We start from the raw sequence: 13,233 nt of genomic DNA on the forward strand, positions 1-13,233 counted from the left end.
GGGGGGGGGTGCGTTTCTGACTATTATGGGATATCAAACTGGGGGTGGATGAAGAGTGGTTATTATGGGATGTCTGTGGGGGATGGGGATGAGTATTATGGGATATGAGGCTGAAGGGCTGGGACGGGTGCTTATTATGGGATGGCCATGGGAAGGGAGAGGTGACGAATTATTATGGGATGTTAGCGTTAGGGCCAAGAGTGAAGAAGTTGGCAAAGGATAGCTATTATGGGATGTCGGGGGGTGGGGATAAAGGGTTAGTTGCAAAAGGTCTGCAATATCATGAGATGTCAACAACCCCGGCATGTATGTGTATGGTGTGTGTGTGCGTGGGGTGGTAGTGGTGGTGGGGGGGTGGTGTCCGTGTGTATTATGGGATGGCCAGGAGGTGGGTGGTTGCCCGGGTGACACGCGCGCGCGCTCTCGAAGGGGGCGTGGCCAATGGTTGCCGGAGCGACGAGGGGGCGGGGGTTGCCCGGGAGACCTAAGGAGGAGGGTGGCGGTAGTGGAGGGGGGGTTGGAGTTGGTTGAGGTTATTATGGGCTGTCCGTGGGGGGGCGGGGCCTGTGCGGTGGGATTTCCCGGCCGGTGTTTCGGGCCCTTTAAGAGGCGACGCCGGAGCCGGAGCCATTTTCCCCCCTTCGGCCGCGGCAAGGAGGAGCCGGAGCGGGAGTGACACCGGGCCGGACCCAGCGCGACCTGCGGCGGCTCCGGGGTGAGGAGAGCTCAGGGTTCCTAGAGAGACGCCCCTCTCAGCCCGACCAGCCCCGAGGGTCTTTTCCTTCTCCCAGTTGCTCCTCGGGCGTCCCCGGACCCGCGGACCGCCCCGTGCCCCGGGAGCCGACCCTGCCTCTCCCTGCCCGGCAGTGCGCCCAGCCCCCGCCCTCGCCCGACCCGTCTCGCTCTCAGCGACTCTCATCTCGTACTCGGCCTCCCACAATACCCGGCGCCCCCCTCGCCCTCAGCTCACTTGCCCCCCGGGACACGTGGCTCGGCCCCCTGCCCGGTGGGAGTGCCGGTCCCCCAAGCCCCTGCCTCCAGCCCCCCGGAGCGCCGAGCCTCCACGCCCCCTCGTCCCCGCCGCTTCTGTGGAGAGCCCGAGTTGTCCCAGAGGACAGCCTTTGGAGAGCTGCCCTGTCTGGGGACTGGCCCCTCCCCAGGCGCAGGGAGGCGCCCCCCCCACCCCCAAGTGACCTTGTGTCCCCGAGCGCCTTGCCGCCAGCCGCCTCCCCCGGCCCCCCCCCCCTAGTTGCGGCCACTCGGACCCCATCCCCCGTCACGCCCGGCTCCGTCCAGCGGCCTCTCCCCTCCCCACGCCGGCACCGGCCTGCCCTCGGGGGCGCCGCTCTCTCTGGGGGGCTCCAGTCGGGGAGCCAGCTTCCGGGCCGCCCCCGGGAGTGTGGAACTAAGTTCAGCCTGAGTGGTTAGGGTGCCCTGCTCGGGTGGCTGAGGGGGGGCCGGGGTGGGCGGAAAGCGCGGCGGGGTGGGGGAGGGGGCCGTGCGCGTCACTGACTGTTCTCTTTCTCTCCCCCCTCCCCCGCACAGTGACTCGGGCCAGTGTCGAGGGCCCCAGGCCGCAGGCAGGAGCAGCTGGGCCAATTCCCTGGCCGGGAGCGGAAGGGGATGGCGTCGGGCCTGGGCTCCCCGTCCCCCTGCTCCGCGGGCAGCGAGGAGGACGACATGGATGCACTTTTGAACAACAGTCTGCCCCCACCCCACCCAGGTAACACCTTCCCCCAGGGCCCCCAGGCAGGAAGGAGCCATCTGGGCCCTCCCTAGTGACTGTGGAGAGGCAGGGTTGAGTTTCTGGGCTCCCACCATGCAGCCTGAGGTAGAGGGCATCCGCAGGGAGTGGTTCCCTTCTGCGGAGCTCCGGCGCGAGGGGGGTGGAAGCCATGTGCCTCCTGGGCTCCGCGGACCGCGGTGCAAGCTTGCTGCACTGTCTTTGGGAACGCTCTGCGGATCCCGGTCGAGGGAGCTCTCGGGGGTGGTAGGCTTTGCCTGGTGTGGGTTCCCGAAGGACTGCAGGTGCCTGGGACCCCTGGAGGCTGGGCGCGGCGGCAGCAGCGGTGGTGAGGCGGTTGAGGATTGCTCTTGGAGGAGACCGTCAGAGCATCTCTGTTAGCAGGATCTTGTGGTTGCTGCTGTGGAAAAGAAAGAGGGAGTGCGGGTTACTCTCTGATTATTTTTAGCTTCTGATCAGTTACCGGCTTTCTGTGCAGTTTCAACTGTGTGAAGTTTGAATTGCGCTCCTCAGTTGGGATCTAGAGCGCTTTTAGTCAGGCAGATTGCTGGAATGTTAAGAGTGGGGCTGGGGTAGAATGTCATAGCCTGCAGGATACATTGGGAGGGGCAGAAAGAAGGGAGGTGATACCCTGGGCACCCCTCTTTCTCTGGCAAGTCGGTTTAATCCTGGCTTTTTTCCCAGAAGGCTCTGCCCTGCTCAGGTAGCCTAGGGTTTGGGCTGGTGGTGTGAAGTGTTTGTGTAGGTGTGTTGGGGGTTGTGCTGTCTGTGATTTGGGGTGGCTCCTTGGACTGGCCAAACCCGAATTGTTTTAACCACCCTGCCTGGTTGGAATGACTCTTGTTTATTCTCAGATGATGATTGTTGTTATGTTTCTAAAGTGGATCTCTGTCTCCTCTGTCTTTTCTTCAGAGCACCTAGCTAAGTCACCTATTTGTTTTCTTCATCTTTTTGTTTACCTGCCGTTTCTTCATTTTCTTTGTATATGTTAAGTTGGGATCCTGCTGGCTCTGTTTTTGTTTCCCAGCAAACATCTTTCCCTTTTGCCTTCTCTCTCCTTAGCTCCAGCTGCAAGTTGAGGTGGTCTGGGAAAGATGGTTCCACATTTGGCGCTTTCTTAGTTGGAAGTCTCCCCTTCCACCCAGGTACACTTAGGAGAGAGGGTCAGTGTTCTTGTTGAGTCTTCAGCTGCTGGGATCAGAAACTGAGGCTTGAATCCTGTCACTGTGGAGGGCACAGTGGCAGATTTCTGTGCTGTGGCCCAGGATGCGGGGGAGGGTGATAGTGCTGAGAGGATCCTATCCTTTCTGTGGGGGGCATGAGAAGCAGCAGTGTTGTCCTGCCAGTGCTGGCTCCACATCTGGGTTTCCCATTGTCCCCTCGGGCTGGGGCTGCCCCTGTGTTGACTGGGAACTGTGCGGGCTCCCAGGGTGAACTCTGCCCCAAGCTGTAGTGTGACCCAGTTTTTCCACTTGCCACACCTCATTCCTGCCCCTCTCCCAAATCTTCCTCTATATCAGCCAGTTTGCCTCTTGCCAGGTCAGCACATCTGCCTGAGAAGTTGGAGGGTCTTCTGTGGATGGAAGGGGGTCCCCTTTGCCTATGTGAATTGTCCCAGTCTCCACTTCCAGCTTTGATGGTGACTCTTAGAGATGTAGTTGACTGGGGACAGGGACAGTACAGGGATGACTTGGGAGAAGGGCTTAGAAAATGGTTCTTTCTGCTGAGATCCAAACTGGTGTTCCATTCCCAGGGGAATGGGAGGGGCTGTCTTGTGCCTGGCCTGATCCCCGGCTGAGAGGGAAAGGGGGAGGCTGATGCCGCTTTGTCCAGTGTGTCTTGCTCCCCAGTATCTGCCCCTCACAGGAAGGGTGGAGCCAGAGGCGTTTTCGGGCCAGTTCTGGGGGCCAGGAGCTAAGAACCTGTGTTGGAGACTGTTGTCCACTATTCTAGGTACTGCTCCCTTTTTCTCAGCCGGTTGGATAGATGGCGGCCTGTAACCTTGTTAGAGGTGCTTTAGGATCTGTGGCCTGCACTCTGGGTAGAGGTGATGAGGAAGCTGAGTTTCAGAGACTTGCTGTGGGCTTCCATCCCGCAAGGAAGGCCAACCTTTTGGGTGTCAGAAAGAAGGTTGTGTACTCTGACACAGTACCGCCAAACTTTTGTTAAACCTTAGCTCTGATGATTGAAATCCTAACGATTGAGGGAGTAACTCAGGCCCTCATGTGGGGTCACCCTTCAAGGTGTCTTGGGTATCTGTCTAGGACATTAGAATGGCGTCTTGCGAACTGTGTCATCCCAGGGTAGTGTTAGGAGAGGTGGCGTTTGGACGTGGGGCCAGGTGATCATTTGGGAAATCTATGAGAGGGTAGTCTTTTCCCCTCCGGCTACCTCTCTCCACCCAACCCCCCTCCCCTGCTACTTCCTGTCTGTCCTCTGTTGGCAGCTGGGTGCCCTGGGCTGGCTTCTGTGGTCAGGAGCCATTTTCCCTCTCTTCAGTGGATGAGGCATTCCCTCCTCCTCCACTCCCTTCTCCACTCCCCCCTCCTTGGGCGGGGGTGGCTTGGGAAGGAGGGAGGAGGGAGCTGGTGCGCTGGTATGAATGTCTGTTACAAAGGAAGCTGCCTCCTGGCCTTCTCCCCCACCCTTGGTGCCCCTTCCCACCTATGCCTGCCCTGGAGCTCTCAGCATTACCCCAGGCTTTGTGTGTGCTCCTAGCCGGCAGGAGGCGGAGCCAGATGGGAGGAGGAAGGAGGGGGAGATGGTGACAGCTGGGCTGATTTGGGCCCCTGGGGAGAAGAGGCTACTGACCCAGGAGAAGCTAGGAAGGAACAGTAGAGCTGGAGATGGGGAAGGGAAGTCCGATTTGGGAGTGGGCACCATACTAGGCTGGCAGCTGAACCTGGGGCTTAGAGTTTCTGGTGGTTTTGAGCAGTGATGAGCCAAAGGGGGTTAGTGAAGGATGTGGTTTCCGGGACCACTGAGCAGGTACTGTTCTGGGAATGTGCTGAGGGTGTTGTCTTTGGTGGTGGTTTTCTGGGTAGGATTTTTCATTCTCATTCATGGTTTCTGGAATACAGGAGGGCTGGACCTGTTTCTTTCCCTTGGTTAACTGTATGCAGCTTGATTCGGCTGTCCTGGTGAACGTATAGAGGACTTCTGCTCGGGGTCTGGGGAGCTGCCTGAGGTGGGCCCACTTTGGCCCTGCAGGCCTGTTTCGAGGATCTCCAGCTCTCTGTCTGTTTCTGTCCCGAGTATCAGCTTCCACCGGTGGCGTGTGTAGCAGCTCTGTCCAGTGGAATCTGGGACAAGAGGTGGGGGAATCAAGACTAAAGCCTCTGGATTAGGCGCTAACCTTTTGCTATTGATCTCTTCCCTGCATACCATTCTTTGCTAAATAAATGTAGAAAACGAAGAGGACCCAGAAGAGGACTTGTCAGAAGCAGAGACTCCAAAGCTCAAGAAGAAGAAAAAGCCTAAGAAACCTCGGGACCCTAAAATCCCTAAGAGCAAGCGCCAAAAAAAGGAGGTGAGTGGGTGACTGATGCCATGGGGAGTAGGAGGAAGGCAGGAGGAGCCCTGAGAAGGGCTGGAGGGCTGCGGCCTTCGCTCGCTGGCCCTGGAGTGGGTTGCCAGGTCCCAGGCATCGCCTTGGCGCTGTCCTGAGGCCAGCATGTGTGTAGCATGTGTGTGTCTGTCTCCCTCTCCCCCCTTCCCTGCTCCAGCGTTTGCTCTTATGCCGGCAGCTGGGGGACAGCTCTGGGGAGGGGCCCGAGTTTGTGGAGGAGGAGGAAGAGGTGGCCCTGCGCTCAGACAGCGAAGGCAGCGACTACACCCCTGGTAAGAAGAAGAAGAAGAAGCTGGGCCCTAAGAAGGAGAAGAAGAGTAAATCCAAGCGGAAAGAGGAGGAGGAGGAGGACGAGGACGACGACGACTCAAAGGTGCCTGCGTTTCCACCTTCTTCTCTGTTCTTTGCTTCGCAGACACTCTGCTGCCCCTGAGATTGAGTTCTCTCCTCCTGTTTCTAATGATTTGCTCTTACCCCCGACTTGCCAGCCTTAGTTGTGGCTCACATCCTCTGGTGAGTGTGGGCACTCGGAGTCAAGCCTTGACCCTGCTCTCTCTACAGGAGCCTAAGTCATCTGCTCAGCTCTTGGAAGACTGGGGCATGGAAGACATTGACCATGTGTTCTCTGAGGAGGATTATCGCACCCTCACCAACTACAAGGCCTTCAGCCAGTTTGTTCGGTAAACAGGAGGGTCTTGGGGATGGCGTGGAGTGCACTCCATTATCTCTTGTTGCTTCCATCGCCATCTTTTATTTTTAAACTTTTCCTCTTTTCTGTTCCTGCTGTTTCTCCCCCAGACCCCTCATTGCTGCCAAAAACCCCAAGATTGCCGTCTCCAAGATGATGATGGTTTTGGGTGCGAAGTGGCGGGAGTTCAGCACCAACAACCCCTTCAAAGGCAGTTCTGGGGCTTCTGTGGCAGCGGCTGCAGCGGCGGCAGTGGCTGTGGTTGAGAGCATGGTGACGGCCACTGAAGTGGCACCGCCTCCACCCCCTGTGGAGGTGCCTATCCGCAAGGCCAAGACCAAAGAGGGCAAAGGTGAAAATGGGACCCAGTGGAAGTGGGGGCTAGTGTGGTTGGCAGACGTGTGGATGTGCTGTTCTGTCAGCCCAAAGATAGAAGCCAGGAGGGAGGGATGAATCTTGGGTCAGGAGGGAAATTTGGGAAGCTCAGCGTAGAAATGTTTTAGGTGGGGCGTATTTTGTTGGCTTGGCCAAAAAGTTCCTTCGATTGTTTTCCATATGATGGCTCTAGTCTCGCTTAGTTCATTTGAAACAGTTTTGTTAGGTCGTATTGTGATGGTTGTCATATCAGTGTGCATTTTAAAAAAAAACTACCAAAATTGAATTTTTGTGTAGTCATTTTAGTATTGAAGACAAAAGAAGAAAGGCAACATTTTGGCATATTACGCTTTATTATTTCAAGAAAGGTGAAAAAGCAACTGAAATGCAAAAAAAGATTTGTGCAGTATGTGGAGAAGGTGCTGTGACTGATCGAATGTGTCAAAAGTCATATGCAAAGGTTCGGGCTGGAGGTTTCTCGCTGGACGATGCTCCATGGTTGGGTAGACCAATTGAAGTTGATAGTGATCAAATCAAGACATTAATTGAGAACAGTCAACACAGTAATGTGGAACAGAAGAGGTTGTGAGGCAAGTGAAATGAACCACCACCAACTGCATCAAAGACTGGTCTCCATCCTAACAAAGGTGATGTTGTGTTTGTGGTGGGATTGGAAAGGAGTCCTTTACTAGCTCCATCAGGGTAAGGCAAGATTGCATGTTTCTTTGATGATAAGGCAAAAACTGTTACAGCCTGGCTGGGAAGTTCCGATTCATCCACCCTGTTCATCAGACATTGCACCTTCAGATTTCCATTTATTTTTATCTTTATAAAATTCTGTTAATGTAAAAAAGTTCAGTTCCCTGCAAGACTGTAAAAGGCACCTGGAACAGTTCTTTGCTCGAAAAGATAAGTTTTGGGAACACAGGATTATGAAGTTGCCAGAAAAATGGTAGAAGGTAGTGGAACAAAATGATGGATACATTGTGTAATAAAGTTCTCCAATGTGAAAAATGTGTCTTACATTTACTTAAAAAGGCACTTTTTGGCCAACCCAGTGGAAATACTTTGGGTGGTGAATATTTTCTTTTCCCCACATTCTGCTCTGTTATGGATGTTTGGACTGCATGATCTCACTTGCTTTTTCCTGATTTAGGTCCCAATGCTCGGAGGAAGCCTAAGGGTAGCCCTCGTGTCCCCGACGCCAAGAAGCCTAAACCCAAGAAAGTAGCTCCCCTGAAAATCAAGCTCGGAGGTTTTGGTTCTAAGCGGAAAAGATCCTCGGTGAGGGCCCAGCCTGTCCCTGTCCCCTGGTGATGGTGCCTTAGCCCGTGGAGAGGATGGTGTCTTAGTGCAGGATTCACCTTTTACGGTGGTTGCTGAAGTATGTGGGGAGTTGGTCATAGAACAGGGCTCTAGGCTCACTGTGTAAGTCCTTGCCGTGATTGCAGTGCCCCAAGTGAAGAACAATTCCCTTGTCTCCCTTCCCTTGCCTCCCTTCTCCACCACTCTCTTCTTCCCCTTGGCTTGAATCTTGAGTCGTATTTCTTCTCGCCCCATTAGAGTGAGGACGATGACTTAGATGTGGAGTCTGACTTCGACGACGCCAGTATCAATAGCTATTCTGTTTCTGATGGTTCTACTAGCCGCAGTAGCCGCAGTCGCAAGAAACTGCGGACCACAAAAAAGAAAAAGAAAGGTGTGCTGCTTTTCTGTATCAATATGTGACGGGCTGAGGGGAATGACTGGGGAGGCATCTCCCTAAGGAGATGGGGCCTGGGCTTCAGGGGTGGGGGGAGGTGGTCGTTTTCTAATAACTGGGCTTTCCCTCTTCCTTGCCCAGGCGAGGAGGAGGTGACTGCTGTGGATGGTTATGAGACAGACCACCAGGACTATTGTGAGGTGTGCCAGCAAGGCGGAGAGATCATCCTGTGTGACACGTGTCCCCGCGCATACCACATGGTCTGCCTGGACCCGGACATGGAGAAGGCACCCGAGGGCAAGTGGAGCTGCCCACACTGCGTGAGTGCCTGGCTTTGAGGGCAAGGGCTTGGGCGGGGGGAGACACGCTGGTGCTGCTGGCTGTGGGCTTTGGGATGCTCTTGGAGGAATGCTGGGCGTGGTCCAACTGGGTGGGTGGGGGGTGGCTGTAACCTGACTCTGTGGTCCTCAACTTCAGGAGAAGGAAGGCATCCAGTGGGAGGCAAAGGAGGACAATTCAGAGGGCGAGGAGATCCTGGAGGAGGTTGGGGGAGACCCCGAGGAAGAGGATGATCACCACATGGAGTTCTGTCGGGTCTGCAAGGATGGCGGGGAGCTGCTCTGCTGTGACACCTGTCCTTCCTCCTACCACATCCACTGCCTAAACCCCCCCCTCCCAGAGATTCCCAATGGCGAATGGCTGTGTCCCCGCTGCACGGTGAGTGCCTGGCCCCAACTGGGCCAAGGGTTCACCTCTCTTCCATGTGGGCATCTCCAGGCTGAGGTGCAGGAGAGACCGCTGGAGAGCTGGAGGCCTTCGAGCCCCAGAACCGGAGTTTTCCTTCCTTTGTGTTCCTGGGATGCCTTTCTCTTGGGAAACTATAGGACTGACTTCCAACAGAGCTGATGCTTTGCCTGTTGTCCCAAGTGGGATGTCGCCCAGGACATCCTTTCTTGTCTTGACACCAACCTCGAGGTCTTGGTAGCTCAGTCATATAACGGCCACTTACTGCTGTTACTAGGTTGGTGCGAAAGTAAATGAGGTTTAGCACTGTTGAACTTTGCCATTTGATAATTGGAATACATTCTTAAATGTGGTTGTGTTATACATCATTTTAATGGATATTTCTTGGTTTACGTCTTTTCTAACAACTAGTTATTTTGTGTGTATTTTAAGCTGTGGAAATGATGTTAGACAAAAAGCAAATTGAATCAATTTTCTTATTTGAGTTCAAAATGGGTCATAAAGCAGTAGAGAAAACTCTCAATATCAACAGCACATTTGGCCCAGGAACTGCTAATGAATGTACAGTTCAATAGTGGTTTAAGAAGTCTGGCAAAGGAGATGAGAACTTTGAAGATGAGCGTAGTGGCCAGTCATGGGACCTTGACAGTGACCAACTGAGTAATCATCGAAGCTCATTCTCTTAAAACTACGTAAGAATTTGCTGAAGAACTCAACATCAACCATTCTATGGTTGTTCAGCATTTGAAGCAAATTGGAAAGGTTTTGAAGTGTCGTCATCTCTTATTCTATGCAACAATGACAAACCATTTCTCAATCAGACTGTGATATGCAACGAAAAGTGTATTTTATGCAATAACTGGCAACAACCAGCTCAGTGGTTGGACTGAGAAAACGCTCCAAAGCATCTGCCAAGCCAAATTTGCACCAAAAAAAGGTCATGGTCACTGGTGGTCTGCTGCTGGTCTGATCCACTACAGCTTTCTGTATCCCAGTGAAACCATTACATTTTGGAAGTGTGCTCTGCAAATCGATGAGATGCACTGAAAGCTGCAGCGCCTGCAGCCGGCATTGGTCAATGAAAGTGTGTTAGCTGCTCAGTAGTATCCGACTCTTTGCAACCTCATGAACTGTAGCCCACCAGGCTCGTCTGTCCGTGGGATTTCCCGGGCAAGAATGCTGGCGTGGGTAGCCATTTCCTTCTCCTGGGGATGTTCCCGACCCAGGGATCGAAGCCCAGTCTCCTGCATTGCAGGGAGATTATTGTCTGAGCCACCAGACCTACAGCAGTGAAAGGGTTCGAGTCTTCTCCATGACAGCACCCAACCATACATGACACAATCAACGCTTCAATCAAAAAGTTGATGTCCAGTCAATGTTGAACATCATGTGGTGTTCACACAATGTTCAATCAAAAAGTTGGACAAATTGGGCTACAAAATTTTGCTTCATCTGCCATATTCACTTGACCTCTATGTCTGTTACTTCCGACTACTGCTACTTCAAGCAGCTTAACAACTTTTTGCAGGGAGAATGCTTCCACAACCAGCATGATGTGGAAAATGCTTTCCAAGAATTCATTGAATCGCGAAGCCTGGATTTTTACGCCACAGGAATAAACTTATTTCTCATTGGCAAAAATGTGTTTATTGTGTTAGTCCCTATTTTGGTTGATAAAACTGTGTTTGAGCCTAGTTATAATGATTAAATTTAAATGTTAAATTTCACAGTCCAAAACTGCAATTATGTTTGCACCAATCTAATAGATTAAACGAGGAAATCTGGGCTGCAGGCCTGTGACTTCTCTGTGCCTACTTGCTCTAGCTGCTACCTCTGTTAGGCGGATAGGAGTGATGTCACACCAGTCCTGGACTAAGTCCAGAAACACTGGATTCTGTTCTCTCAAAGGGTTTTGGGATTGAAATTGAGTTTCAATTTTGAATTGATTGAAACTGTAATTGAAATGAGACTTTACAAACTATGAGGTTGAAGCTGCTCTCAGGTATACATCTTCTCGCTATGGTAGTGCTTTGGTATTGACTCATCTCTTTTTCTCTTAGTGTCCAGCTCTTAAGGGCAAAGTTCAGAAGATCCTAATCTGGAAGTGGGGTCAGCCACCATCTCCCACGCCAGTGCCTCGGCCCCCAGATGCTGATCCCAACACTCCATCCCCCAAGCCCTTGGAGGGGCGGCCAGAGCGGCAGTTCTTTGTCAAGTGGCAAGGGATGTCGTACTGGCACTGCTCATGGGTGTCTGAGCTGCAGGTGAGCCTGGGAGAGACTGGATGGGGCGGCAGTGAGAGTACAGCCTGTGGAGAGACGGGCGGCTGTCACTCTTGGTGATGTCTTTCTCGTCCTGCTTGCAGTTGGAGCTACACTGTCAAGTGATGTTCCGAAACTATCAGCGGAAGAATGACATGGATGAACCACCCTCTGGGGACTTCGGTGGTGACGAGGAGAAGAGTCGGAAGCGGAAGAACAAGGACCCTAAATTTGCTGAGATGGAGGAGCGCTTCTATCGCTATGGGATAAAGCCCGAGTGGATGATGATCCACCGAATTCTCAACCACAGGTACCGGTGGAGCCGGCCGGGTATCCTGGAGGTGGGTTGCGTATCCTCAGGAGATTCAGAAAATGGACCTCACCAGTAACTCACAGCCGGACAAGACAGTGTGTTATTTATTAACTGACTGAATCCTGGCCTTTGAGCCATAGATTGTAGATTAGAGATCATTTTTGGTGCAAAGACTGGTAGACCAAATGTATTGGTTCTGAATCCATGTGGCATCTGGCCTCCTCAGAGGCCTGGTTTGGAACATCTATTGGTGGTTTCTGAGAGCAAGATTGACTGGGGAGCTGAGCAGGGGGGCCTTCTGGCTCAGCGCTTTCTCCTCTTGACCTTGCAGCATGGACAAGAAGGGCCACGTCCACTACTTGATCAAGTGGCGGGACCTCCCCTATGACCAGGCATCCTGGGAGAGCGAGGATGTGGAGATTCAGGACTATGACCTGTTCAAGCAGAGCTACTGGAATCACAGGTGAGCGACCTCAGTGATCAGAGCTGCTGCTTGTTGAGAAGGACACCTGGCAGTGCTGTGACGTCTCTGTCCTCTTCAGGGAGTTGATGAGGGGTGAGGAGGGACGACCAGGCAAGAAGCTCAAGAAGGTGAAGCTGAGGAAGTTGGAGAGGCCCCCTGAAACCCCAACGGTTGATGTGAGTTGGCAGAAAAGGGCGGGCAGGATGACGTGTCTTCTGTGCTCCTCTGACAGTGGTGGTCTAAGACATTCAAGTCGGTGTAGCTAAAATGCTTCACACAGATGGCTTCCTGGTATCTCCACATCTCTGGAAACCAGGGGAAAAGTATTGGGAATACTTTATTTTCTTTTCCCTCATCAGAAAAGCAAAAACATAGGCATTAGTGTATGACTGAGGAAAAGTTAAGTATGGAGGAGTCACACAACCAAGCTTTTATGAAACTTGTTTTGGAACCTGCGTCTTTTTACCCTTAATTCATGGCTCAGTTCCTTGGGGTTTTGTGTAATATATGAGTAAGGTTAGGGTTAAAAGTAAATTTATGGAGGACATAGAACTATTCACCTGGTAGATCCTGACTGATAGAATTATTGTGCTGCCAGGGAGACTGTGACATGTCTGTCTTATGATGTGTTGCAGGACCCTAAGTAAAACAATAACTGTTAAGCACCTTTTCCCCCACCAGTCTTCTGTGGCTTCCTTGAGTAGGCTCTAGTGAGCATGTGTGAGGAGGAGCAGCTAGGGAAGGAAGGGAATTCCTCAGCAGCTCATGACTTCCTCTTTTCCTCCTTCAGCCAACAGTGAAGTATGAGCGCCAGCCAGAGTACCTAGATGCTACGGGTGGAACCCTGCACCCCTATCAGATGGAGGGCCTGAACTGGCTGCGCTTCTCCTGGGCTCAGGGCACTGACACCATCTTGGCTGACGAGATGGGCCTCGGGAAGACGGTGCAGACTGCAGTCTTCCTGTACTCCCTCTACAAGGAGGTGCGAGAGCTGGGGCTACTGGCTTTGTGTCTGGGGGGATGTTCTGTGTTCAGGGTCTTCTCTTACACTCCAAGGAGACAGAGAAAGGAAGAAAAAACTAGTCTCGGACCGGGAGAACAGTGTTGAGTAACAGTAAGAGAGACCTGAGTACCCAGAGACAGATGGGAGGGAATGGAGCCTTGGGGAGGTTAGTAGTGGGCGCCCGGAGCCTCAGTGCTGGGAACCGGCTGGGCACTGAGATGAGCAGAACTGTGGATGGAGCCAGTGTGGAGAGACCAGTGTGTGAGCTCCCTGGAGGCAGGCCTGGAGCTGTGGGAAGGAGGCGGCTGGGCGTGTTTGTATCCTGGGGAGGGAGGTGGGGCAGCAGCAGTGCACAAGCCAGTCCTCTGCCCG

The 13,233-nt window shown here is 53.1% G+C and overlaps 1 protein-coding gene across 5 annotated transcripts in view; it reads left to right on the plus strand.

The window, feature by feature from the left end:
- The first annotated feature begins 629 nt into the window (after positions 1-629).
- Positions 630-13,233, plus strand: part of CHD4 (chromodomain helicase DNA binding protein 4) — a 29,502-nt gene continuing 16,898 nt past the window's right edge. For 3 of the 5 annotated variants that reach the window (XM_052640851.1, XM_052640852.1, XM_052640853.1), the window contains exons 1-15: positions 630-715; positions 1,546-1,723; positions 5,152-5,273; positions 5,470-5,685; positions 5,874-5,992; positions 6,111-6,352; positions 7,532-7,659; positions 7,939-8,074; positions 8,219-8,397; positions 8,555-8,794; positions 10,882-11,085; positions 11,187-11,392; positions 11,727-11,858; positions 11,938-12,034; positions 12,649-12,840. In XM_052640851.1, coding sequence (XP_052496811.1) covers positions 1,624-1,723; positions 5,152-5,273; positions 5,470-5,685; positions 5,874-5,992; positions 6,111-6,352; positions 7,532-7,659; positions 7,939-8,074; positions 8,219-8,397; positions 8,555-8,794; positions 10,882-11,085; positions 11,187-11,392; positions 11,727-11,858; positions 11,938-12,034; positions 12,649-12,840 — 2,313 coding nt within the window. In that variant the 5' untranslated portion in view covers positions 630-715; positions 1,546-1,623. The remainder of the gene's footprint in view (positions 716-1,545; positions 1,724-5,151; positions 5,274-5,469; positions 5,686-5,873; positions 5,993-6,110; positions 6,353-7,531; positions 7,660-7,938; positions 8,075-8,218; positions 8,398-8,554; positions 8,795-10,881; positions 11,086-11,186; positions 11,393-11,726; positions 11,859-11,937; positions 12,035-12,648; positions 12,841-13,233) is intronic. The other 2 variants (XM_052640855.1, XM_052640854.1) reach the window with 2 other exon arrangements.

This window comes from Budorcas taxicolor, chromosome 5 (assembly GCF_023091745.1).
Source record: "Budorcas taxicolor isolate Tak-1 chromosome 5, Takin1.1, whole genome shotgun sequence".
In the NCBI taxonomy this organism is placed as follows: Eukaryota; Metazoa; Chordata; class Mammalia; order Artiodactyla; family Bovidae; genus Budorcas; species Budorcas taxicolor.